Source organism: Neofelis nebulosa, chromosome 17 (genome assembly GCF_028018385.1).
Source record: "Neofelis nebulosa isolate mNeoNeb1 chromosome 17, mNeoNeb1.pri, whole genome shotgun sequence".
NCBI lineage: Eukaryota > Metazoa > Chordata > Mammalia > Carnivora > Felidae > Neofelis > Neofelis nebulosa.
The window spans coordinates 34,014,675-34,042,290 of record NC_080798.1 but is presented as its reverse complement, the minus strand read 5'-3'; the positions used below and the strand labels follow the sequence as shown (position 1 = coordinate 34,042,290).

General features: G+C 47.1%; 1 protein-coding gene and 1 long non-coding RNA gene across 5 annotated transcripts in view; one reads left to right on the top strand and one right to left on the bottom strand.

Moving 5' to 3' along the window:
* Positions 1–203: 203 nt before the first annotated feature.
* LOC131500351 (uncharacterized) lies at positions 204–25,467 on the bottom strand. 2 transcript variants are annotated; one of them, XR_009256254.1, is made up of 4 exons: positions 25,357–25,467; positions 20,067–20,190; positions 1,251–1,372; positions 204–425 (listed from the first exon to the last, which is right to left on the bottom strand). It is a non-coding gene; the product is annotated as an uncharacterized LOC131500351 (long non-coding RNA). The 2 variants fall into 2 exon arrangements; XR_009256255.1 differs by lacking the exons at positions 204–425; positions 1,251–1,372 and adding an exon at positions 16,433–17,080.
* The window catches only part of BBS2 (Bardet-Biedl syndrome 2), a 35,067-nt gene continuing 31,363 nt past the window's right edge, over positions 23,913–27,616 (top strand). For 2 of the 3 annotated variants that reach the window (XM_058709489.1, XM_058709488.1), the window contains exon 1: positions 25,448–25,730. In XM_058709489.1, the coding sequence (XP_058565472.1) occupies positions 25,614–25,730 (117 nt within the window). In that variant the 5' untranslated portion in view covers positions 25,448–25,613. Of the gene's footprint in view, positions 23,996–25,447; positions 25,731–27,616 lie in introns of those variants that run through there. The other variant, XM_058709490.1, reaches the window with a different exon arrangement.

Genomic DNA, 27,616 nt, shown 5'->3' with positions numbered 1-27,616 from the left:
GTGTGTGTGAGAGAGAGAGAGAGAGAGAGAGAGAGAGAGACACTGAGAAAGCTATACATGCCAAGGAGTCTGGGGCTGTTCTGTCTCAGGATAGCTCCAAGAAAGCCTCTTCACTCCAACCAAAATGTATACACACAGAATTTTGTTTTCCAGGCCCCCCCTTCCATTCACGGAGCCCAGGTAAAGAACCCACAACCGGTGCGTAACCAGCCTCCCAGGAGGTGGGTCTCAGCTCTGTGGATTGTAAAAATCAGGCCAAGGCTAATTAGGAGCCATCTTGCTCGATGCCCAATCATCTGTGTGCTCGGCAGACTTCACAGACTCTCCAGGGCTTGTGGCTGCTAGTTAATTACACAGGACTCCAGCTCCAGGGCTGTAATTCAGTACCCACTGGGCAAGTGAAACCCTCCGCTTTGCACACGGCCCTAGAGGAAGGATGAGTAAGGTCAAAGCCAACAATTACCCACACTCATTGCCCCCAGGAGCAAAGTGGCTGGCCCAGGTTGGCTGGCAGCCCAGATTAGGGCTTTGGGGATGGGACGAGAGGCTCACATCTGTCCATTTGTCCTTCCTAAGTCCTTTTTCTTCCTACTTTCCTTTCCTTCCTTTCTCCCCCCTTCCCTCCTTCCCTCCTTCCCTCCTCCCTCCCTCCGTCTCTCCCTTCCTCCCTTTCTTCCTCCCACCCTCCCTTCCTCCCTTCCCTCCTCCCTTCCTTCCATCAATCCTTCAGCAAACATTCAGGCCCTGCTGTGTACTAGGCTTCAGGTTAACACTCTGGATGAGGTAAGTGAGCCAGACACACGGACTGGTCATCAGGAGCTTGCTTTCCAGCACGGGCAATACATATTTCAATAGCCGTCAGAAAAAGGGAAAGGCACGCAAGTGCAGGGTGGTGCTTGAATGACCCCGAGAGTGAGTAGCTCCTTAAATTTTGTGCCCTAGCTGCCTGGTCTTGGCCCTTCATTTCTCCCAGTCTAGGTAGACTCTGGGTTCCTCACGGAGTGTTGGGGTTTTCACGCCGCTCAGGCTCACACCCCCGGGGATTCAGGGAGGTGTATTGCAGGGGCTGCTGCAGAGGGGATGTCAGGCCTCACCCCTCCTCTCTTCTATTTAAATGGGGCAGCCACTCTTTTTAAAATCTGTTTTGTCTTGTGCATCCCACCCACCTCCTCTCACGTAATGATTTTATCTGGGGTGGGGGTGGTATGGCAGCTAGAACCCATAGGAAAACCATTGAACACCAGCTTCACCTTCAAGGTTAGTGGACTTGCCCAAGGGAACAGCGGCACTTGGAGATTTCTCAGTTGGATCTCTGGGCCAATGCTCTTCCTTGTTTTTTGCTCTCTCTCTTTTTTGAGTTATTATTTTTATTCTGAACGATCTCAAAAACAGAGAATAGAAAATTAAATGTAGAAACTTCCAGCATGACCAAATATTAACATTAAGTCCTATTATTCATTTCAATGACCTAAAGGAGCAAAGCAGAGTGGAAACCCTTCATGTAAACGTCCCTTATCTCCTGCCTACCCCACCACCAAACCCAGGAACTGATTTCTCAAAGTGTCGACCATGCCCACGCATGTTTTTCTACTTTTACTACATATATATGTATCTATAAAAAATTATATGGTCTTGTTTTACAAGTTTGTAAACCTCATATAAAATGGCATCATTCTCCATGTAGCCTTTTACAACTTTTTTTTTTTTTTGCTTTTTTGGCTTAGCATTTTGAAATTTATGATTTTAACTGCCATATAGCATTCTATTTATTATAAGACGATCTCACAGTTCTATCCTTTTTCTTATTGGCGAGCATTTAGATGTTTCCCCTTTATCGTTATTGCGAACGCTGCTGTAATGGATTGCCACATATACATGGTTCCTTGTGTGACATGTCCCAGAGTTTCTCTGGGAACAGACTTGCTGAGCGGAAGGTCACAGGCTGACTCTACTTTACTAGATAGTCCCACATTGCTTACCAAAAGTTCATACTCCCGTGTGATCAGTGTCCTCAAGGGACCATTTGCCCACGTCCTTGTTAACACTTGATATTGTCAGACTTAAGTTTCATCAGTCTGGCAGATACAAAATGGCATTTTCTTGGTTACTGGTTTACATTCCCCTCATTAGTACTGAGGCTGAGTGTACCATTGTTAAGATTTTTGGCTGCTAAATTATGGAAAGAGCCTAAATGTCCATCAACTGATGAGTGGATAAAGAAATTGTGGTTTATATACACAATGGAATACTACGTGGCAATGAGAAAAAATGAAATATGGCCTTTTGTAGCAACGTGGATGGAACTGGAGAGTGTGATGCTAAGTGAAATAAGCCATACAGAGAAAGACAGATACCATATGATTTCACTCTTATGTGGATCCTGAGAAACGTAACAGAAACCCATGGGGGAGGGGAAGGGAAAAAAAAAAAAAAAAAAGAGGTTAGAGTGGGAGAGAGCCAAAGCATAAGAGACTGTTAAAAACTGAGAACAAACTGAGGGTTGATGGGGGGTGGGAGGGAGGGCAGGGTGGGTGATGGGTATTGAGGAGGGCACCTTTTGGGATGAGCACTGGGTGTTGTATGGAAACCAATTTGACAGTAAATTTCATATATTAAAAAATAAAAAATAAAAAAATAAAAAAAAAAATAAAAAAAAAAAAAAGATTTTTGGCTGCTTGGGTCTACTCTGTGGTCCAGTGTTCTTGCTAACGCGCTGCGTTCTACGATTGCTCAGTGGGCATCGCACTAACCAATCCAACTTTGGGACCAGTTTGTATCACTTTCATAGTCACACGGCCTGTCTCTGTCTTTCCACATTACTGATTTAAAAAAAAAATTTTTTTTTTACATTTATTTATTTTTGAGAGACAGAGCAACAGAGCACAAGTGGGGAGGGGCAGAGAGAGAGGGAGATGCAGAATCCGAAGCAGGCTCCAGGCTCTGAGCTGTCAGCACAGAGCCCGACACGGGGCTCAAACTCACGGACTGTGAGATCATGACCTGAGCCGAAGTTGGACGCTCAACCAACTAAGCCACCCAGGCGCCCCGCACCTTACTGGTTTTTAATAATTTCCCTGTTCAGAGGACTCAAAGTGATCTTGGGGGATGAGGAAGATGAACACCCTGGTACGTCCCCAGGAAGGCCACTCAGGGTCAGTGGGGAGTGGAGGGACAGCCTGGAGCTGTGTCCGAAGTCTTCATGTTCTCTGCCAGCAGTTGCTCAGGCCACGGGGGATTGGTCAAGTTGGCAAAACTCATCCTAGGCTTCTGTGCTTTATACCCTTTGTTGAAAAACTCTTCCTTCCAGTTGAAATTTATTTATAGTAAGGAGTTCTGGATTTGCCCTCTAACACCTCTCAGGAATACCTGAAGAAGGACAGAAGCAGAACTCCTGGAATGAATGTAATTCTAGAATGCCAGGGCTATAAGGGCAATAATGTGGTCTAAACCCTCTCTCAATCCCAAACCCATTTACAGATAGGGAGCCTGAGGCTCCGAGAGGGGAAGGGCCTTGCCTATCATCCCACCCATGGTGCGGATCAGCTGGGTGAGGTGATGCATCGAGGAATAAAACCTCCTGGCCTTTGTAACTCCCATGTGACTATCAAGTGTGGCCATTCGCAGAACCACACGCTCAGATGAAGCAACTGCTTAGGGCCCCACACGGTGCCACATGCCTCACTTAGGGGTACAAAGAAGGTTTTATGGTGTAATTGGGGAGCTGAGATTCCCAGAGAGATCATTGGCGGGCATCACAGAACCATGTGCTTGGTCACAAGCACCCTTGAAATAAACAAGGGTGTCTGTCCCCCCCTCCCTCTCTTCTCTTGCTCTCCATTCCTTCCCTTTTGTGTCCTTCCTCCTCCACCTCTTCCTCTTCCTCCTCCTTCTCCTCCTCCTCCTCCTCCTCCTCCTCCTCTCTCCTCCTCTTGTCTCATTCCCCTCTGTGCACACATCTTACTTTTTCTCTCGTATCTTCTCTCTCCAGGGCAACCAAGTCTTCTTAATTCACTCACTGGTGTCACTCACTCACTAATTCACTTCTCTGCCAGGGCCTCAGTTCCCCCCGAAACACTGAGGAGGTGTCCATAGCTAGATAACTGCTCAGGCCCCTCCCAGTTCTGTTCTGGGTGCTGGTAAAGAGAGAGCTGTTGGGAAGGTGCTTGACTCTATGATTTCTAGAGGGGCAGTCCCCTCAGCTGAAGTCCCAGAAAGGCAGTTTGTATTTAAAAGCTTTGGGATTAGGACGCCTGAGTGGCCCAGTCAGTAAAGCATCCGACTTCGGCCCAGGTCATGATCTCATGGTTTGTGGGTTCGAGTCCTGCGTTGGGCTCTGTGCTGACAGCTCAGAGCCTGGAGCCTGCTTCAGTTTCTGTGTCTTCCTCTCTCTCTGCTCCTCCCCTGGTCACACTCTGTCTCTCAAAAATAAATAAATGTTAAAAGTTTTTAAAAAATAAAAGCGTTGGGATCAAAGTCACTTTTTTGAGAAAATTGTTCATTGTCTGCAGGCACTTTTTGGCCAGGCTTTTCCTCCAAAGATGTGGGAGGGAATATAGCAGCTCAGGACCTGTAGCCCCTGCGACGAGCTCTGCCAACAGTGGGCTTGCCAGACCTCCAACGCCAAAATCTCAGCGGGGGTGGTGTCCGTGGACTTCTGTTTGAACAGGTCCCTCAGCTAGATGGACCAATCCTCTGACCCTACAGCCCCTTCCCACCTGCCAGGGTTCCACTAATAACTTGGAACTATGGTGCCCTAGTTATTTAACTTGTGGATTACTTCAGGATAAATGCATGGTCCTCCGAAAATAATCAGATCATCCCCAATTAATGTTACAGAGAAAAAAAACAAAGACAAGAGTTGAAGGGTTGTATGGAAGGAGGATCATTAGTCTCCACAGTCATTTCCTGCGTGGTAGAGGGCTGATGACAGAACTTGTTACCCCCTCAGTCAGTGCCTGTGGGGTTACTGACCTACTGTCTTCACACAGCTCAGGTCTGGGAAGCCGAGCATGAGAACCAGGAGGGGTGGTCACGACAACTCAGCCGGGTATGAAAGCCTGGGTGTGCTAGAATTCCTGGACCAGACACAGGTCTGTGTGAGTCTCAGATGAACATTGATTTATGCTTTGATTCCATCCATCTCACTCTCTCTTTCTCTCTGGCTGGGGCAGGCCATTTGACCTCTGTTTCCCTGCCAGTAAAATGGGGATAATAACATACCCTTCTAAGGCTGCCTCTTACAAATAATTGCCCAGTTTTTGCAGGGCACTTTGAAGAAAATTGCTGTGAAGATGTTCTGCTGGCCTTGGAATTTTCCTTGGTGCAAATAGCAAACAGACAAGGATGGCCAATGTTCTGATTCTGGCACTCTCAGCCGAACCATTTTCCCCAATTCAGTTGGGAAGAGAAGAAGATGGGGGGAGGGGCTGTGATCACAGCCTGGGCCTGCCTGGAATATTAAAGACACAACCCTGCCTTTGATGCTTGCCTGCAACGCTTGTTAATTTTAAAAGGAAGCGAGCAGAGGCGGGAAGTTTCTGCCTGGCAGAAGAAAACAGGCCGAGGCCAAAGAGGATTAGTGTCAACTCAATTTGGATCTAGTGTGGCTTTGAAGTCCTTGGCCTGGTGCTGGACAGAGTTGAAGGACAACTCCTAGATGTCAGCTGGGTGGGAGGCAGAGGGCTGGGGAAAGTGGAGACCTGTGGCCCCTCAGTTCCCAGCTCAGCCAGGAGCAGACAGCCTTCTTCTCAATTTGGGAAATACGTTGGAGTCAACAATCTCTTAGGCTGGTGAATTTTTGGGGAAGCTCCAAATAGGGGTCTCAAACTTAAGTGCCTGCAGGGGCTAGGCAGTTAACTCCTAAGAGCAAAGTAAGCTGATTGTATGCCATAGGGAGTGGTGGGGACTGTGGCAAACACAATAAGTTTCAGTCAAATATTGGGATTTGCAAATTAGGGTCAAATTTTGTTAGCTCTCTTATAGGAGATTTTATAGGAGAAATTTATTGCATTTTATAGAAGTTGAAAATTTGAATTGTGTGTGAACTATTCCAATTTTTTTATTTTTGTAAATATTTATTTTGAGAGAGAGAGGGAGCGAGTGAGAGGTGGGGGAGGGGCCGAGAGAGAGGGAGACAGAGAATCCCAAGCAAAGTCTGTACAATTAGTGCAGAGCCCGACTTGGGGCTCGAACTCACAAGCTGTGAGATCATGACCTGAGTCGAAATCAAGAGTTGTGCAGTTAACTGACTGAGCCATCCACGCACCCAGAACTATTCCAATTTTTAAACATTGGCCAAAGTTGTTTATTATTTTAAAACACCCCCATAGGCCAGAGAAGCCCACGGGGCCCTGTTTTGTGACCTCTGTCTTGGAATTCTAAAACTTTCGGGGTGAAAAATCACTTAAAATTCACGGAGGCCTTCGGTTACTATTTTTTAGAGACTTCAGACCAGTCCTTGGTTGAGGGCATCAGAATCATCCAGTAAGAGCTCTTCAAAAACACAAATTTTGGGGGATTCTGGTTCCGTAAGCTCGGAGTGGGAGCTGGGGAGGGTCTCATATTTTTTGTAAAATTTTTTTAATGTTTATTTAATTTTGAGAGAGAAAGAGAGTGAGTGGGAGCGGGGCAGAGAGAGAGGGAGACACAGAATCCAAATCAGCTCCAAGCTCTGCACCGTCAGCACAGACCCCAACGTGGGGCTCAAACGCACACACCGTGAGATCATGACCTGAGCCGAAGTCGGACGCTTAACCGACTGAGCCACCCAGGCACCCCATATTTTTTTTAACTCCTCAGATGATTCTGATGTGCAGAATCAGAAATGGCTGGGGCAATGGTGACCTCATCAGTTCCTCTGAATAATTTTTAATCTTTTTTGAGTCATAAACCCTTTTGAGAAACTAAAGAAACTTATCAACACTTTCCATAAGAAAAACAAAAGATACAGAAAACATGTTGCCTACAATATCAGGGGGTCTGAGAACTCTCCCACCCACAGCCACCAAGGTAAGAACATTAGCAGTACTTGATGCTGGCTGGAATCCCATCTACAAGAGTCATGAAAATGGCTTCCAGGGTCTCACCTGTACTCTTCCAGTGACAGGAAGCTCATTACCTTAGGCAGTAGTCTATTCCCTTTTGGGGAGCATTGTTAGTAAAGTTTTATGGGTTTTTTTTTCTTTAGGGTTTTTTTGTTTGTTTGTTTTTGTGATGAGCAAAAATCTCCTGCCTTTTTCCGCTTCTCCAGCCCCCAGCCACCCTCAAGTGCCACGTTTGTCCTCTGGCCAATCTCTCTTGTTTTCCTGGGATATGGAGGGGAGAGATGCTGCAGGAGGCCGGGAGAAGCTGGGGGATGGCCAACGATGAGGAGCTGTTCCCTCTTGGGATCTGAGATGCTGGGAACGGATTCTTGACCAGAAGCTGGTGATACCTGCTCACGCCACCTCATCCCTTTACCCCCCCACCTCTGGAGAACCCCTCCATTCATCCGATGTGAGATGCCAAACCTATTCAGCCTCACCATTCTCACCCTGTAAATTTCCCTGTGGCTGACCCCCTTTCAGTGGCTGACTCCCAGCCTGGAAGGTTAACCTTTTTAACACGAGTTAGGTACACCTTGGAGATACCAGATACACCAAATGAATGACCGTTTGAATCTGTTTTGCCCAGCACTCTTGCTCTGGCCAGGATCTGCTGGGCACCTGGGGGAGAGGCATGCAATATGGCATCTTATAATATTGGATATCTGCAAAATTCGTGCTGTCATTTATTCATTCGACATCACCAAACACTGACCACATGGTTGTAAATGGGCCTCCAACCCAGCCTCTGACCTGTCCCCTAGCAATCGGATGCTTCCTTAAACCTGTTTTTATTCTTGACTCATCCTGTGTCTTGGGTAGAAGACATCATAAGGTCCTTTGCATAAAGTAGGATGAGGGAGGTGGCTTGTCTTTGCCTTAAACTCTTGAACTTCAAGGGAGGCTCTCCTTTTCGTGATTGTTGAGATTGGTGTCCATCATCCCCCCTCTCTGCATCCACTTTGGGACTTGCTGATTTAATTGAAGCCAAGCCTCCTTTTCTGCATCTGGAAGAAGCCTCACTTTGTACTGTCATTTTGGCGTCTTCTTTGGTTGCTTTAGTCATCCGTCCTTGCCTGACACATGTATCCAGGTATAAATACTTTTAAAACCCCCCTGAAGTGTTCTCGCTCACTTTTTATCCCAGGGCTTCTGGAAAAGGGAGCACATGTGCCTGCCCCTGGCAGGATGACTGGCTACTTATCATTGGATGGACATCCACTGGGCCTGCCAGGGTCCCATTCATGCATTCATTCACACGTTCGCGCCGGAAACATTTACCAAGTTCCCAAGGTTTGTCTGGCTCTGGGCTGCATGCTGCAGAGGCAGCAGTCAATAACACTGAGTTTTTGTTGCCCTCCAGGAGTTTGTATTTTAATAGGGGAGACAGAAGACAAGCAAGTAAGCACACTCATGAATAAATACAAGTTGTGATGCGGCCTGGGAGATAGCTATAGATACATTAAGGGGAACCCAATTCAGATAGAGGAAGCCACCCTTCAACTGAGAGTTGTGGGGGAAGAGTGTTCCAGGCAGACAGAACAGCATATGTAAGGGTCCTGTGGCTGGAAAGAGTTTGGCTTTTACAAGAAACCCAGAGAAGGCCAGTGCAGCCAGAGGTAGTAACTAAGGTGGAAGAGGCAGTACAAGAGCTTTGATTCAATTGCCAAGAGGGCTCGGCGGGTTTCATGAATGAGTGAAGGAAGCCAGGTCGGAGACAAGAGGGGGCACTGGGGTCTGTGGCAAATTGGCGAACATGTGCCCTGTGCAAAGGAGGTAGCTGCTGCCCAGCTCCAGCTAGCCTTAGACCTAGTGGAGATGGAATCTGTGGGTCCAGCGTTTCCAGACCTTTTGATGTTTCAAGAGAATCCTCAAATTTCAATTTTGCTATAAAAATCTTCTGTTAAAAAAAAACAAAACCCTAAGACAATCACAACACATGTTTGAGGGCCGCATGTGGCCTGCCTGGGCTGCCTCATTATAACTCCTGAGCTGGGTAAATGCACAGTAGAGAATTAAAGAATTGTAGAGCAGTGAGGGTCCCCTCACCCATATAGGTAAACTGAGGCCCAAAGTACCCTCAGCTTCCAGCTCTTCCTCTATTGGGTAGTTTCCTGAGAACGGGAACAACCTTTCAGGCTGATTTCCTCTTGGGGCCCCGGGCAAGGACTTAACTTTGGGGCTCAGTTTCCTAACTTGCAAACAGGAACATCGAGGCCCAGTGTGGCGGCTGCCTGGGGCCATAGTGTGTGGGGTAATTAGGGTTTGAAAACCACTTTGAAGCTTCTAAGAGGAAGTACCCAGCAAAGTTCAGAAGGGGATTTCAAAGGGCTTGTTCCTTCAAGTGCCATAGACGTGTGTGTCCCAACCTCTCCTCATCTCCAGGGGGCTTTACCCAGGCGGGAAGCGAGTAGGTGGCTGCCCTTTGCTGTGGGACTCCAGAAAGCCCGTCGGTACATCCACGTCTCCCTTCCAACCTATCTTTTCCTTCCCCAATATGTTCCCCTCTTCTTCCTTGCCAAAATATTCCACAAGCCCCTTCCAGGTGCCAGTCACAGTGAGTCACAGTGCCAGCTCTAGGAATGCATCCTGGTGGCTCTAGCAGCCAGCAAGGAAAACGGGTGTCCGAAACTACAGACAGAACCTGCAGAGAGAGGGTCGTAGGAGCAAATAACCCATTCAGGGGTTCGGGCCCCTGCACATCCTAAATAAGTGAATGTTTCAGCTGAAACCTGAATGTTGAGCAGGAGTCAGCCAGAGTGGAGAGGAGAGGGTGGGAGAAAGTCTAGGTCGAAAGGGCTTCCACCATCAGGGGCTGGGGGAGGGATAAGGGAACCCTGAGCATTCACACACTGAGAGATGCTCACTGGCACGGTCTTGGAGCTGTCGGGGAGCAAGAACTCCTGTCCCCTCAAGAGTCCTTGTAGCTGGACTAAGAATCAAATCGACTTGGGACAGATGAATAGGAGGAAATTAAATTTAATGACGTACAGATGGGGAATCCATACACACATGGGAATTCCCAAAACGGTCAGGCAAAATGAGGTACGTTTGTCATCCTGAACTGAAGAGATGTGGGTAGGGGCCTGGGACTTCAGGGCAAAGGAGTGCGCTTCAAAGGGCGATAAGAAGAAAAGCAGATGTTCAGTAATTAGATGTTGCCCCTGCCATACAGATAGGTGGCTCAGATAAAATTTATCTCTGGTAGTAACCCTTGTTCTGGAAAACACCCCCAGTTTAGATTTTTCTGGGTAGTTGAAGGAGGGGCAAAAGTTTCTGTTGAGCCCATAGGGTCTTGATTGCCTTCAGCTCGAAATAATCTTCATGCCAACGTGGCCCATCTCGGGATGGCCTGCCCTCGTGCCCCTGCCCCCGCCGACACCCCACAGTCCAAGGTTGAGTGGTAGATTGGAGACAAGGAGGTGGACAGAGGCCTGCTCACATGGGGCCTTAGCAGCGAGGGCGAGGATTTACTTTTTTATTTCTTTTACTTTTTAATTGTTTACCTTGAAGGTAATAGCATAATAAGAAGTTTCTGAATTTCAACTCAAGAGGAAGTATTAGGATTTTTTTTTTTTTTTTTTTTTAGAACTCAGTGGTTATTTCCTTGGGTTGATCTCCTCTAAGAAAAAGCCTGGCAAACGAATCCCTTCTCATTGTTCTTCTGTGATCTCCAAATCCCCTTTCTGCACATTTTTTGTGTCCCAAGACACCAGCACCTTCCTTGAACAATAGGTACTATTGTAAATCCATAATTGTAGGGAGAACACTAGCCCCGAGAGGTCATCTGCTAAGGTCATCCAGCCAGAAAGGGGTAGAGTGGGTAATCTGAACATCAGTCCATTTGCTTCCAAAGCTGGGGCTCTGTCTACAAGAAGGGCGTGATCAAGATAATGACTGACAACCTGGCCATGTTCCCCCTCAGCCAGGTCCTGAGGTAGAAAAAGCCCCTATCTGTGGATATCTTGCAAGTGATGGAGGGAAAAAAAAAAAAAATCCCACCTCTAACATCAATCTCTGCATGGAGGAGGTTCAAGGGAAAGCTTAGAGGGGCAGAAGCTGTGTTCTGCCTGTGTTTGAATACTAATGAGGCAGGGACGCCAGTGGCTAATTAACGAGGGCCTGACCTCCAGGGTTCCTAGGATGCCAGCTTTTGTTCAAGTCTTTTTTCCTTCAGAGAACACTGAGCTGGTTCCTGGACCGGATGCACCACAAAAGAGCCTTTCAGGACTTCCTTTGAATGAAGTGTTCTGTTCCCACCACAGCTTTTCAAAGACTGGGGGAGAAAACAGAAACTCAGAGGGACTAAGAAGTTCTGTTCTTTGAGGATGGGCAGGGGGCACGCTGCAAACTCTGAGATCAGGCCTTCATGGGCCAGGCACCAGGGGCTGGCTGGTCAGAGAGCCCGGGGCTGCCCAACCCTGAGCTGAGTCACGTTCCCAGCTCCCATGGTAAATTATCGCCCTTGGTTTACAGCTAGTAAACACAAAAGGAGACTGGAGTCCCTGGGATGGCTGTGGTCTAGATGCACCAGGAGATACAGATCCTCTTCTTTTCAGTCCCCAGAGGGGTCCAAAGAGGGCTCAGCCTGGGATTAATGCCATGGGTATCTCTGTGGGAGGGTTAGGTCTGTGGTAGAAAATTTAAATCATTCATATACTTGCAGGGAGGGATGACAGAATAATACAAATGGCATTTAGAGAAAATGATAAGATACCATCTATGCTTGTTATAATAGAAATGCAAATTGGAACTACAACCAGATATCATTTAAAAAAAAAAATCTATCTGATTGGCAGAGATCCAAAAATGTGAAGCGTGCGGTGTGCGGAGGCAGTGGAGAACCAGATGTGCGCATCCTGCGGGCCAACCACGACAGCATCCAAAATGCAGGGACGCCTGGGTGGCTCAGTCGGTTGGGCGGCCGACTTCGGCTCAGGTCATGATCTCGCAGTCTGTAAGTTCGAGCCCCGCATCAGGCTCTGTGCTGACAGCTCGGAGCCCCGAGCCTGTTTCAGATTCTGTGTCTCCCTCTCTCTCTGCCCCTCACCCATTCATGCTCTGTTTCTCTCTGTCTCAAACATAAATAAAAACGTTAAAAAAAAAAATTTCAAAATGTGAAAGCATATGTGCTTCCAGGAAGCACCTCCACTTGTAGGAGATTATCCTCTCTATGTATTTATTTACACATTGTGCACAAAGAAGTGGGTGCAATTCATTGTAATTTTGCTTATAAAAGATTGGAAAAGGACTAAACTGTCCATGACAATGGGGATTGGTTCAAAGAATCATGACACAGCAGTGCAATGAAATTCTAGGCAGCCCTTAAAAATATGTCTTCATATAGAGGGATCATGAAGATACATAGTGTTATCTGAGGAAAGGCAAGGTACAGAATGGTGTGCACATCAAGACACGAGATGCCACCATTTGTGGGGAGAAAGCAAGGAGAGGCTACCTAGACAGTCCACGTTCGCGTACGGACAGAATACAGCTGCAAGGAGACGCAAGAAACATGTAATGGTGGTGGTTACCTCTGCGAGGGGTGCTGGGGAGCTGAGGAGGCAGACTTATGCTGGAATAAGCATTTATAGCATTTGAATTGCTTTTACCAAAGGGGAGTCTGGCTGGCTCTGTTGGTAGAACATACATGGCCTCTTGATCCCAGGGTTGTAAGTTTGAGCCCCACGTTAGGTGTAGAGATTACTTAAACAACAACAACGAAAAGAACTAGGCTGAATTACTTTTACCATATCACTTTTTCAAAAGGAAAGGAAGGAAGGAGGGAAGGAGGGAAGGAGGGAGGGAGGGACGGAAGGAAGGAAGAAAGGGAGCAGGGGGACAGAGGGAAGGGCAGAGGGACGGAGGGAGAGAAGAGGGAGAGGGAGGGAGGAAGGAAAGAAGAAAACGAGGGAAGTATAGATGGGCAAAAAGAAACAATACTCAATGGCAATCCCGCCACACTAATAAGCACTGATAAGATTTCGGCTTATATCTTTCTATTGTTTTTGAATTAATTTCACAGTTAAGGAAAACTTACAAGATTAGTATAAAGAACTCTCATATATCTTTTACCCAGATGTGCATTTTGCCACATTTATCATTCTCTCTCTTTCTATGTACATATATATATATATATACATATTAATGTATATACATATATATACATGTTAATGTATATGTATATATAATACATATATACGTATTAATATATATGTGTATTAACCATTTGAGAGTAAGTTGAGCCTTTACTGCTAAATATTTCATTATGTATTTCTGGAAAACAAAGATATTAATTTATACAGCCATATTATAATCAACAAAATCTGGAAATTTAATGTTGACACAGTACCATTATCTAGTCTGCACATCTTAACTTAAATTTTGCCAATTGTCTCACCAACATCGTTGACTGCAATTTTTTCTTCTGCTCCAGGATCCGATCCAGGACCACACAGTTACATTTAGTCGCCATGGGTTTCTATTCTCCTTCCGTCTAAAATAGGTCCTCTGCCTCTTTTTCTTTCATGACCTTAACATTTTGGAGGGGTACAGGCCGGGCCACTCAAGGTTTGCCTGACACGTCCTTAGGAGTAGATTCAGGTTTGGCAGTTTGGGCAGCAACACCACGGAAGTGATCCCAGGTCCTCAGTGCATCCCGTTAGGAGGTCTGTGATGTCAGTGTGTTCCCTTATTGGTGTCACATGTAGGGTTTTAGAACATAGAAATTAAATTACATCCAACAAGCTACTCTGTAACCTTTCTCCTTCCCCAGCGATATGCTCTGATCATCTTTATTTAAAAATTTCAGCTTTATTTCTTTTTGAAGAGATAATACAGTTGGATGGTTCAAAATTCAAAGGAAGCACAAGGGTGTGCGGTGAAAAGTCTGTCTCCCTCCCCTGAGCCAGCCCTGCAGTTCTCTCTGAGGCAACAACTGTTCCCTGGTTTTTGTGTCTCCTTCTGCTGATACTTTATATAAGCATCTGGCGAGAGAGGCCAGTGTGTGGTGACCATCGATTGAGCAGCATGCGGGATGCCCCCATTCACATCATTGTTTTAGGAGGGTGGCCAGAGGCCTGCAGCTTCCCAGGACCTCTTAAGAGACTCCTTTTGATCCTTCTAGAAACAGTGAGGTTTCTCCTGGAGCCCAGCCTGGCTGATGAGTTCAACCTCCTCCCTCTTGGCTCCTCTGCCCCAGGAATTTCTGCCTTGCTGAGACATTGTCCCCCCATAATCCTCACCCCAAACCGCCCTGTCCTGCCTCACTGACTGCCATCTGTGGGAACGGGCCCTTTACATGCACTGTGTCATCTTCAAAGTGCTTTTGGCTTGTTAATTGGCCACAATTCACATTAGGCTGACTAAAGATCCCACACGTTCCCAACACAGGAGGGCTGATGTCACCGGCCTTGGGAACACCTTGTTGGCACCTCACCGCAGAGAGGCTGCTGGCTCTGAGTTATAGCTGATCCTGGGAGAGGATTCCTGGCTTCACCACTTTAATGCATCTCTGGGACCCTCAGTTTTTTGGGTCTGTGAAATGGGGTCGGTGATAGGGTCATCAGGAGGACTCAACATAGGAAGTGGACTGTGTGGGATGGCTGGTCCATTACTGTTGGTTCTCTTTACTCTCAGATGTCCCGTCCTCTACAAGATATTTCTCGTCATCTTTCCTCCACCATCCAGAGCATTCGATTTGTTCCTCTTTTAACACTGATCAGTTCTTGGCCTTGTATTAGGGTAATTCTGCCCCTGCTGCAGCCGTGAACTCATTGAGCATGGGGCTTATGTCTAAGGCATCATTATACCTCTCTCAGTAGGAAGCCCGGGGCTGGCATGAAATTCTGTAAATGTTTGCATGCCCGAGAGGCAGCATCAGGACTGTACAAGAGCAAGGGCCCTAGAGCCCCACTCTGGGTGCAGCCCCAGTTCCATCACTAATTAGCTATGGGATCTTAGGCGAGTTACTTACCTCTTCATGCCCGGCAGTACTGACCTGTAAAACGGGACTAATTAATAATAGCACCTACATCATAAGGTTGTTCTGAGGATTAAGTAAGTTAATGTGCAAAGAACAGTAGCCGCCACATGGTAAGAGCTTTATAGCTGTCGGCTATTATTATACCAGCATCTAGCAAGGGACCTTTCTCCTGGTGTGGCCTCCATAAACGTTTGTGAAGCCAAACTGACGAGATCGTATCCCCACCCTGTCCTCACGAATACACACACTTGGCGGGTTTCTGAAATTCTACCATTCTTTTTAATTTTTTAAATGTTTATTTATTTTTGAGAGACAGAGAGACAGAGCATGGGCGGGGGAGGGGCAGAGAGAGAGGGAGACACCAAATCCGAAGCAGGCTCCAGGCTCTGAGCTGTCAGCACAGAGCCTGACGCGGGGCTCGAACTCACAGACCGTGAGATCACGACCTGAGCCGAAGCTGGATGCTTAACCGACTGAGCCATCCAGGCGCCCCTTATGTTTTAATTTTTAAAAAATTTAAAAAATATTTATTTTTGAGAGAGAGGGCGAGACGGCGTGGGGGGGGGAGGGGCAGAGAGAGAGGGAGACACAGAAGAACAAGGATGTTCCCCAAAGCATATTGTTAAGTGCAAAAAGCAAAATATAAAGCCATGTGTCTAGTATGCCACCCTTTATGGAGTGAACAGAAGCTAGGGAGAAGGGTTCAGGAGGAGAGCACCTACCTGTGTAACTCCAGTCTTCAGAAGGAGAGTCAGAAACTGGTCTTAGGAGGGTCTCCAAGGAGGGGGTTGCATGGCAAGGACTGGGGCGGGAGGGGGACTTCCTTTTCGTTGCGTCCTCTTTAAAAATACACTCTTTTGTACTGTGACAAAATACACATAACTTAAATGTTACCTTTTTAACCATTTTAAAATATCCAATTCGGTGGCATTAGGCACATTCACGGGGTCAACTGTCACCACCATCTGTGTCCAGGACTTTTTCCTCATCCTGTTAAACAATAAGTCCCCACTCCGCCTCCTCCGCCCCCTCCCCCTGGAACCTCTGTCTCGATATATTTGCCTATTCGTGTATCCCATGTGAATGGAATCATACAATAGTTGTCCTTTTGTGTCTGCCTCATTTCACTTGGCTTAATACCTTCGAGTCTCCTCCATGTGGAAGCATGGATGCGGTACTTTTTATGGCTGAATACTATTCCACGATAGGAATTTTGCCGATTTATCCATTCGTCTACTGGTAGCTACTGGGACTGTTTGGCTGTTGTGAATAATGCTGTCTGAACACTGGCGTACAGGTAGCTGTTTGAGTGCCTGTTTTCAGCTCCTTTGGGTATAATCCCCAGAAGTGGAATTTCTGGAGCATATTGTGGTTCTCCTTTTAATTTTTTGAGGAATCATCATACGGCTTTCCACAGCGGCTGCACCCCGTTTTGCAGTCCCACCGACAGCGCACGAAGGTTCCGATTTCTCCACATCCTCGTGTTTGTGCTTTTGTATCTTTTAATTGGATACGATATCAAAGTATTACCTATTCAATAACAAAATCTTTCAAGAAGCCATTGTTCTAAAGAGGTTGGGGTGCACGAGTGGAAGCACAAGACAGCAATGATGTCACAGGCAGCAGCCTTGTATTCAGCAGGCACGTGCGCACTGAGAATCCACATCATCCAATTGGACTGTCGATTCTGCATTATAATGGCTGCATTGTCACACTCCCTCCTGGGGAAGGAGGAGGTCAGATGAAAGTGTTGGATCAGGCTCTCCTGACTTCCCTTCCTGCTGTATCTGCAGAGGGGATACCCAGATAGGTGTAAGAGGTGTGGACAGTGAGCCCCTCCAGGCACTTTCTCCCACCTCCCTTGCCTGTGGGCTTCCACTGGCTTAGGCCACGCAGGGGGCTGGAGGGTAGGAGGAGAGAGTGGTGAGGCTCTTCATTGCTCAGCTTCCTCCTGGCTCTGCCACCTCTGTGAATGCAGCTCCAGCCAGGTGCTCCTGGGACACAGCTCTCTTCTCTGGGGAAGGTTAGGGGTGGTGTGTTAGTTTCCCAGCGTTGCCATAGCAATGCACCATAGACTGGTGGCTTAAATAGCAGATTTATTCTCTTACAGTTCTGGAGGCTAGAAGTCTGACACCAAGGTCTCTCTCTGTAGGACTGGTTCCTTCTGAGGGCCATGAGAGGGGTTCCCCTGGCTTCTGGGAGTGTGCTGGCCATCTTCGGTACTCCTTGGCTTATAGAAGCATCACCCTGATCTCTGCCTTCATCTCTTTACATGGCTTTCTCTGTGTGTGTGTGTCTGTATCCAAATTTCCCCCTTTTATAAGGACACCAGTCATACGGATTATGATACTATAACCACCTCTTTTAACTTGATTATCTCTGCAAAGACCCTCTCCAAATAAGGTCACATTATGAGGTCCTGAGGGTTAGGTCTCCAACATACCTTTTTTTTTTTTTTTTTTTTTTTTGGTGGTGGTCAGGGGACACAATTCAGCCCATGACAGGTAGTCGTGGCTGCCTCCTTATCCCGTGTTGGTTTCCTAAGTCCTGCCCACACCTCTATTAATAGTCTCTTGGTTAAGTTTCTCACAGTCCTGGCTGAGCATGACTCTGTGTCCCGTCAAGGCTTTGTACCTTGGCCAGTTTGCTTTTGTCTATTTTTCAAGACAATAGCCCTGATCTTTGTTTCCTGGTGTCCCTGCTGGACAATTCCACAAGTGAGGGAAAGGACTTCTGTGTGTGTGTGTGGTGGGGGGGTGGGGAGCGGGTAGGGCTCAAAATATATTATGTCTGCAGTCTCCTCAAGCAAGGAGTCATGGTAAAGTGTGCCCTGGTGGGTATGGGAACTAGGAATTCCATGCCCATCCCCAACACACACACCCCAAGGAACCCTTGAAGGGTCCACCTGGGAGTGTTTGACATAAAGAAGCCACGGAAGGAAGATGATACATCTTCAAATACCCCCAAGGTCATGTAGTCAATCTGTCTGTTTCTACAGAGAGACTGATACGTAGGTCGGTCTAATATAATGAGTAAGAGACTATTTATGTAAGTTTATATAAAAGATATATATGTATAACATATAAAAATATTTATGCACATAATGTCAGTGAGAGATTTCTGAGAATCGTGTTTAAAAGTAATGGCCTCCATGTGAGCTGTGAGCATCTCAGTCATGGGAAGTATTCAAATAGGGGCTGGATGGTCAGAAGCTGGGGCTGGTGATCTCTCTGCCCTTTCCGACTGGGAAATGCCATGACTGTAGAATTGGGACTTGGAATTTCTTTAGCCGGCTCTGGCACCTGAAGATAAGGTGCTCAGATTTGCAAGGCTACACTGTGCTGTCAGCTCTAGGGATTCGTACCAACATAGAAAAACTCCAGCTTCTAGAGCAGGTGCCCCAGCCGTTGGCTTCCCACCAAAATAGGTAATTACAGAAGCTGAGTCAAGCTTCAGCCAGCGTCTGATGCTGCCCACACCCAGGTATGGCTCCAGGGGGCTATAAAGAGCACACTCCTTGGAAACTGGAACAGACTCCAGCTATCAGCTTTGATCTGTGCCCAGGCGGGGTGGGCTGGGCCAGGAGCTGTTCCTCTGCTCCTTGGGTGCTGGGCTTACCGACTGCATTTGAATCCTGCTAGACCAAATCTCTTCTTTATTTCCCTAAAGAGTCTCTAAATGCAACTTATTGAATCGGTCTTTAGATAACTAAGGATGTGAGGCAGAGCATTGCTTTATTGTGTTATGAAGTCCTCATATGTCCTGGTCCTCATGTGTGGAAATGGGAATCATTTCCTCATGGCTTCCCTTCTCTTCGAGAGTCTCAGGCCCACCCAGAATCGTATTCAGAATCATGCATGCCCAACATCTCAGTCATGGTCTTTGTGAGTGTCATGGTGTAAAAACGAGAAAAAGAAGGAGGCACCGCTTCTCAGTGCTTCTTGGTGCAAAACCAAACAATCTATTTTGAATTTTTTCAGTGGGAAGAAGTTATGTAGGCCAATGCTATAGGGATGGGGATGACAAAGCAGGGTAATGAGAGAGAGAGAGAGAGAGAGAGAGAGAGCGCCCCAGGAGCTCCGGGTAGGCCTCTCTGAGGAGGGGTCCATTGAGCTGAGATTTTATTGACACCTGGGAGCCAGGCTTGACAAGATCTGGGGGCAGAGCACTCCAGGTGGAGGGGGCTGTAAGTGCAAATGTCCTGAGGTGAGGCCACACTTGGTGTGGTGGGGTGGTTCACAGACACCAGAGCTCTGTAGGCCAAGTTAGGATTTGGGGTTTTATGTGTCATGGGAAGCCATCGAAGGCTTTAATGTATGGCAGTGACTTAAAAATGGATTTGATTTTTTTTAAATTTAAAATTAAAGTTTAGATTTTAAAAATTAAAAAAACCCTACTTCCTCGAGGTATAATTTACATGCAATAAAATTATTTTAAATGTACAGTTTGATGAGTTTTGACAGATGTGTATGTCTATGTAACCACCACCACAATCAAAATATATAACATTCCTATCACTCTAAAAAATTCCCTTGTGCCCTTTAGAGTCAATCCTCCTTTCCAGGACCATCCCAATCTCCAGCACTATGCCAGACTTCCTGCAGACTCTTCATCCAGTCTCCCTAATGTTACCATCTTATATAACCACGGTACAACTGTCAAAAACACAAAATTAACATGGGTACAATGTTACTAACCAAACTATAAATTCTAGTCAGACTTCTCCAGTTTTCTCACTAACGTCCTTTTTCTCCTCCAAGATCCAAGCCAGGATTGCATTTCCTAACCGTGTGCCCTGAACCTGGTCCACTCTGTGACAGTTTCTTAGTTTGTCCTTGCTTTTCACAATCTTGGCAGTTTTGAGGAGTACTGGTCAGGTATTTTGTAGACTGTCTCTCATTTTGGGCTTATCTGTTGTTTTCTCCTGATTAGACAGGGCTTACGGGTTTGAGGGGAAAATACCACAGAGGTGAAGCCCCGTGCAGGATAACGTGACTTACCATATTACTCATCGTGGTCATTCAGTTGAGATGGCATCTGCCGGGTTTTCTACCAGTTCGATGACATGCATGGGCGGTGGGGGGCGGGGTAGAAGCAAACTGGAGTTGAAATTAGTTTCTGCATCTGAAAAATGGGGATAATATTACCTATCTCACAGCACTGCTGGAGGATTAAGTGAGATCGTAATATGAGTGAGTAATTTAGCAGTCTGCTACGTAGTGAGTGCTCAACAGATGTTAGCTTCTATCATTAGTAGTAGTGATGGTACCTTTTCTCCTGTCTACTGACCAGAAGGAGCAATTTCTGTTGTTGTTTTTTTTTTTTTTTTTTTTTTTTGGGACAGAGACAGGGGGGCAGAGAGAGAGGGAGACACAGAATCGGAAACAGGCTCCAGGCTCCGAGCCATCAGCCCAGAGCCTGACGCAGGGCTCGAACTCACGGACCGCGAGATCGTGACCTGGCTGAAGTCGGACGCTTAACCGACTGCGCCACCCAGGCGCCCCTGTTGTTGTTGTTTTTAATATGTGACATGCTGCTAAGTAAATGGCTTGCAATCTGATTCTTCATTTCCTCACTTCTCACATGTGTGACATGGGCTAACCGGAGACCCAGATGGACAGCCTCACCCCCATGGCCCGCAGCAGACCCACTGCAGTCAGGTGATGGGAGTCAGGTGATGAAGGGTTGAAGGAGGGGACATCTGGGAGGGCTGCTCGTAAAGCGTTCTCACAGAGCCTGGCCCTGTGCTGCCCTGCTCTCCTCCTGCCCCTCTGTGCTCTGAGAAGAGATCCTAACGGCCACTGCCCTTAAGTTTAGGGAAATTTCAGACTGGGGTCCTTTATAGGCGGGTTCTGGGGCAGTAAGGGTGGGGAGGGGCTGTGGATCTGGATCTCTGAAATTCACAGACATCCTCCACTCGCACACTATATTATCCTTTTTTTTTTTTTTTTTTAAGAGAGAGAGAGAGAGAGAGTGAGCAGGGAAGGTAAAGAGAGAGAGAGAGAGGGAGACACAGAATCTGAAGCAGGCCCAGGCTCTGAGCTGTCAGCACAGAGCCCGACGCGGGGCTCGAACTCATGAACTGCTAAGATCATGACTGGAGCTGAAGTCGGATGCTTAACCGACTGAGCCACCCAGGCGCCCCTAGCACACTATTTTAAACTGTGTGTGTTTATTACAAAAGTACAAACTTGCTGTGAAAACAGCAGACATCACAGTGCACAAAAGAAAAGTCCAAAGTCCTCCTCCAGGGGTGCCTGGGTGGCTCAGCTGGTTAAGTGTCTGGCTCTTGATTTCCACTCAGGTCATGATCTCACAGTAGTGAGATCGAGTCCCGAGTCGGGGTTTGTGCTGGGCATGGAGCCTGCTTAAGATTCTCTCTCTCTCTCTCTCTCTCTCTCTCTCTCTCTCTCTGCAAACCCCTCTCAAAAAAAAAAAAAAAAAAAGTCCACCTCCAGCTGGCCCCCTGCCCCAGTCCACTGTCCAGAAGTCAATCCTGTGACTGACAATGGGAGGCCTTCTGTCCCAAGGGTCCCTCTCAGCTGGCCTCTCTCCAGGCCTGTAATCCAGAGTCCTAAGGCTCACAAACCTCTGTTCTTTACACCTGCACACCCTCTAGTGGGAATGCTTCACATAGTGAGGTGAGGACGTGGGTGGGGGGCAGGCAGGTGGCAGGTGTGGCCCAAGGCCCCTGGGAAGTGGGCATCCCAAGATGGATCTCACCTAGTTTCCACCATACCCTTCTGTCTAGCTAGGTGGGTTTTTCCCACCCCAGGGATAAGAAGGAACCAGGAACAATGCTACTTGCTAAAAAAAAAAGAAAGAAAGAAAGAAAAAAAAGACACCAAATTTATTACAGTAGCGATCCTAACAAGCCAAAGGCAGCTTTCCCACCGAGAGGTAATAAGCCCGTAATGCGATAAGAACCATTTATGGGAGCCTTTATTAAGTGCCAGTCATTGTTTTACTTCTATTAATTTGTATAATTATCACAACACTCCCCAGAAGTAGGACTATGGATATTTCTCTTTTCTAGAAGAGGATGCTGGAGTTCAGGGAGTTCACTGCGGGAACAGTACGTGCAGTGGTTAGTAGTTCAAGCCCTGGAGCCAGACCACCTGCATTTGCTATCCTTGTTCTGCCACTTACCAGCTGTGTGACCTTGGGCTTGGGTTATTAACCCCCTGTGACTCAGTTTCCATTCTTATAAAATGGGGATGACGACAGAATCTGCCTCCGAAGCTGGCTGTGGGCATTAAGCGAATAAGTGTGTGTGTCAAATGCTTGGCACAGAGAAGGCACTCAATAAGTGTGTACGTTAGGATTCATTGATGGACCCGAGTCTCAGTGCGTGACTGGTGGAGGAGGAATTTGAACCCAGTTCTTCATACTTTGAGACTTGTGGGCTCATGCACTATGTAGGGCTGCCAACCTAGAGCCCACCAGCAGAGCCCCAGGTCTCACTGATGTGAAGATAACAGGAGTCTTCCCTGAAAAGCCAGTGATTCCTGGGGTGGGGAATCATTGGAGGTAGGGAACACTCTGGGACTGCTGGTAGGGGGAGAGGCCTCTCTGGGCCAGCCTCTCCTAGCTGTTGTTCCTTCCTCCTTGGAAAAGAGCCTCCAAGTCCTCTGCTCTGTCCAGTGGCAAAGAAGCAAAAAGGATGGGGATTATCTACCCTTCTGGGGATCCTTGCTGAGTCTAGTTAGGATTGTGATCCAAAGACTCAAATATTCCCAATATGGCAAATACTCCCAATAAATACTCCCTAATTAGGATTGTGATCCAAAGACTCAAATGCTCCCAGATACTCCCCATATGGCAAATGATGTGATTTCCCAGGCCCCTCCTAAATGTGGTAGCAGATATGACTGTCTGGAGTTGTGATGTCCAGCCTGTCCCCAAAGATGGGAGGGAGTTATGAAACGAGGGAAAGGACAGCCCAGGCAGAGGGTAAATGCGAGAAAAGGTAGGGAAGCTAGAGACAGCAGCAGAGACGGGATCGAGTTCGAGGCAAGAGGTGGCAAAAGAGGAGGCTTGCAGAGGCCAAAGGTGGTCAGAATTTGATTTCCATAAGCTGTCAAAGAGCTTGAGCTCTCTTTGGTAGAAAATGGGGAGCCACTGAAGAGTCATGAAGGGAGGAGGAGACAAAGGAAAAGTTTTGTCATCTGTAAAATAGGGTAAAATAGTACCTGCCTCTTAAGGTTATTATAGGATTGAGTGGGATGATCCACATGAAGTCTTAGAAATGATGGCATGTAGAAGATGCTCAATAAATGTCAGTGATGCTGCTGCTGCTGCTGATTGCAACGTCCTGTTAGGAAGAGAAACCATAAAGGTCCAGGCCACCAAGGCAGTACGTAAAGTGAGTGAGGCTTCGCTGGGTAGGTGGAGACCAAGGCCAGCCTCACAGGGCAATCCAGTTAGACATGGACTTGTCCACCTGCTAAGCTCCTCGGTATGGCTCACAGCCCTAGGTGATGTGACCTCTTTCTCACTCACTAGGTTCCAGCCACGTTGTCTTCTTCCTGATCTTCGAACATGCCCAACCTGGGCCTTTCCCCCTATTGTTGCCTCTGTGTGGGAAGCCCTTCCCCCACACTTTCTAATGGCTGCTGCTTTCTTGTCATAAAGATCCTAGTTCAGGTTTCTCCTGAGAGGCTTTCCCTGAGGCCTATCCAGCACCTCAGCCTTATGACCAGACAAAATGATCTTACTTGCTCTCATGGGTAATGTTTGTTGCTCCCTACGTCCTCTAGGTTGTAAACTCCACAGGGGCACAATTACATCTTTCTTGTTCACTGCTGTTTTCATAGGTCCTCCGACACTGCCGGGCATATGGAGACCCTCGATAAATGTCTGTCTGAAACCGATGGCCTGAAGTGATCTCTAGTAGAGATTCATGCCTTTCAAGCTGTTTGTGGGAAAGGTGGCCTATCAAGATGAGATCAGCTATTAGCAGAGTGGAGTGGATTCAGTCTGATGACAACTTCATGGAAGTAGGGTCTGGGGGTGGAGGGGAAGGATACTTCACAAAACAAAGTAAATTCTGATGGATGAGGGCAGGGGGACAAGCCCAGGGCAATTCCCACTACGGGGAACTCCTAGGAACTGTGATGTTTCCCTAAGTGACAGGGGAAGTGGTAGGGCAGAAAGGGGCTGGGAGAACTCAGAGGCAAGGCCTATCAGAGGAGGTGCAGAGGTCCATTGTCTGAGGTCTGACATTCCATCAAGGATCTCAAATTTAGTCCTTTGACATGATCTCCAAAAGAGGTTGTACCTAGTCACAGACACACCGGTAGGCTTTAAGAAAGATGTTCATTTGTACAGCTGTAATTACAAAACCCAAGTAACAAGAACATTTTAGAACTCATCTTTTAAGACCTACTTACAGCATCTGACACTGTTATTTTCCTTCTCCCTCTCTTCACTTGGCTTACGGAACACTATACTCCTGGTCCTCCTTCCTCAATGGCTGCTCCTTCTCAGTCTCCTCCTTTGGTTTTTATTAATCTCATCTCTCACTTTTAAATGTCTATCTCCAGAAGGCAGCCAGAGGGAGCTCTCAGGGCCTTTGTACCTGCTGAAACACTCTTCCAGGCTGAATGCCTCACTTCAAGTCCTTGCCTAAATGTCAATTGTCAGTGAGGTCTCTTCCCTGCCACCCTATTTAGTACCCCACTTCCTCCAACCCTCTATCCCTCTTTCCTCCTTTAACTTTATAGTTCTTATTACCAAATGACCTAACACATGTATTTCTTGTTTAGTGGTGGTCTCTGGTGACAAATATGTTAGTGCCAGGAGAGCACCAGTGGAGTAGTAAACGCTATGTTTACTGCTGTACCTCTTTTGTCTAGAACAGTGCCCGACACACTGTGTGCTTGAATGAACGATGAGAAGTTTTGTGACGTTTCAATTATGCACGTTTTCATTTAAAAATATATAGGGAATTTTACAAGCGGGGCCCTAGACTATTTAAACATGAGAGTCTAAAGCGTGATTAAAATTATCCGGAAAGGATCGTATAGTTAGTGCCGGTAACCACTGTGGTTTGCCTCGACTAACAGTTAAGTCAAAAGGCAGAGCAGGCATCCAAGACATCTTTTCTTGAATTAATGACCCTTTGGGAGTGCGGTACTAGTGTGTGGAACCTGCAGGGGTGCAGCTTGGTTGTGGTGCTAGGAGAAGCCCCGGGGGTGCAACGGCTCAGACCCATTCGTACAGTGGGATGGAACTGGGTCAAGTTAACAGCAACAAAACACGCAACTCCACCAAAGAAAGCGAACCAACCTCAGGATCAGGCTCTCGGACCACGCAGGCGCAGAAGGACCCGGGCGGAGCCTGCGCAGCCGCAGAAGAGGCTCGGCGGGCCTGAGCGGCCACAGAAAAGAGCGGGCGGTTTGGGGGCCTCCTGGATCCCGCACTGTTTCGCGCCAGGTTTGAAGCAGCTGAAGACGGGCTGCTCTGGTCCCCGAGCCCCGCACCGCGGCGGGTGAGGCCGGCTCCGCTACGCATGCCTCGGGCGGCGAGCCCTCTTCTGAGCCATCATGCTGCTGCCTGTGTTCACCCTGAAACTGCGCCACAAAATCAGCCCCCGCATGGTGGCCATAGGGCGCTACGACGGGATTCACCCGTGCCTGGCAGCCGCCACCCAAGCGGGCAAGGTAACCGCTCCTACCACACCGAGCCCGGGTCCCTAGAGTCCCCAGGATCTCCGCAGGCCGCTCCGATGCGACCCGCCCCTCACCCTGCGACCCCGCCCCCAGCCACGGTTGCCCGGCGACCGGGCGGTAGCGTCGGTAGCCATCCTTCCCGCGCAGAATAAGGAAGAATAATGGGGTCTCGCATGAAGGGCTTTTTTAAACACTTAACTTTACCTGTCTTCAGGCATTTAGACTTGGACAGTGTTGGAGTTCCTGTGTAGATAGGGAGCTTGGGGAAGAAAAGTCCCCAGAAGGGAAGGGGCTTGGTCAGGGTTAGGAGTGGTAGCCCACCCCAGAGTTGAGTCCAGGGCCTCTGCCTGTCACTCTGGAGCTCCTTCCACTATTTTATATTGCCTCTCGAGCCAAACAACTTTACAGAAAAAAAGGAAAAAAAAATACAAAGACCCCTAAGTTAAACAATTAAAATTTCACCTGATCTTTATCCATGTACATTTATGTCTTTTCCTATAATTTATTCGCTAAGTACCCGTTAGGCGCTTACTATGTGCCAGATGCTGTGCAAGGTGTGGGAGTCACAGAGGTGAAAAAGACATGGTCATTTAACATTCAGGAAACTTAACACCTCCCTTGTGCTAGATGTTGGGGATTCAGAGATAAAGCTGGAATCCCTGCTTTCACAAAGCTTATAATCCTGCAGGGCTGCAGACAAGGCAAATCAAGGCACTGATGGAGGCATGACCAAATACATGGAATACAGTGACACCAAGCGCAATAACTTTTAATAGGGACAAGGCTTCATTACATTAATTATCTCCTCATCCTTGCTACAATGCCAAGAGTAGCAGCATAGCACAGGTCTGGTGATCTTGGCTCTAGTACCTACTAATTTCATGACCTTGGGCAAAGTTCGTAATAATAGTATCTGCCACATAGGGTTGTTATAAGGACTAAATAAGTTAATACATGTAAAGCGCTTGGCATATGAGAAATGTAGGCATATAAGCCACTAATTGTTAATTGCTATTTTCTTTTTGTTACTCCCACTTTACTGATTAGAGTAGCGGTTCAGAGAAGTTCAAAGTAATGCTTGAGGTCATGCAACTAGAAAGTGGTGGCAATGAAGTTAAAGTACCTGTTCTTGACCCAGTGTGGAGTTTTAAAAAGTGTTTATTTATTTTTGACAGAGAGAGACAGAGACAGAGAGAGAATCCTAAGCAGGCCGCGTGCTGTCAGCACAGAGGCTGACATGAGATCTCACATGAGATCATAACCTGAGCGAAATCAAATGTCAGAAGCTTAACGGACTGAGCCACCCAGGTCCCCCAACCCAGTGTGGATTTAAAATGTGGATTTAATAAGCTAATATTTATATAATGGTTTAAAGTTTTCTTTCTTTTTTTTTTTTTTTAAACTTTACGCATTTTGAGAGAGAGCAAGAACCTGTGTGCATGCACAAGTGGGGAGAGGGGCAGAGAGGAAGAGAGAATCCCAAGCAGATTCTGTGCCATCAGCGCGGAGCCCAATGTAGGGCTTGATCCCACCCACCTCAAGATCATGACCTGAGCCAAAATCAAGCGTCGGAGGCTTAACCAACTGAGCCACCCAGGCTCCCAGTTTATAGTTTTTAAGACACCTCTACCTATGTTGTATGTTATGTAATATGCCTTGGGATACATAAGTAGAAAGTCATTACAATTCATTTTCTTTTTTTTTTTTTTTTTAATTTTTTTTTTTTAACGTTTATTTATTTTTGAGACAGAGACAAAGCATGAACGGGGGAAGGTCAGAGAGAGAGGGAGACACAGAATCTGAAACAGGCTCCAGGCTCTGAGCCATCAGCACAGAGCCTGACGCGGGGCTTGAACTCACGAACCGCGAGATGATGA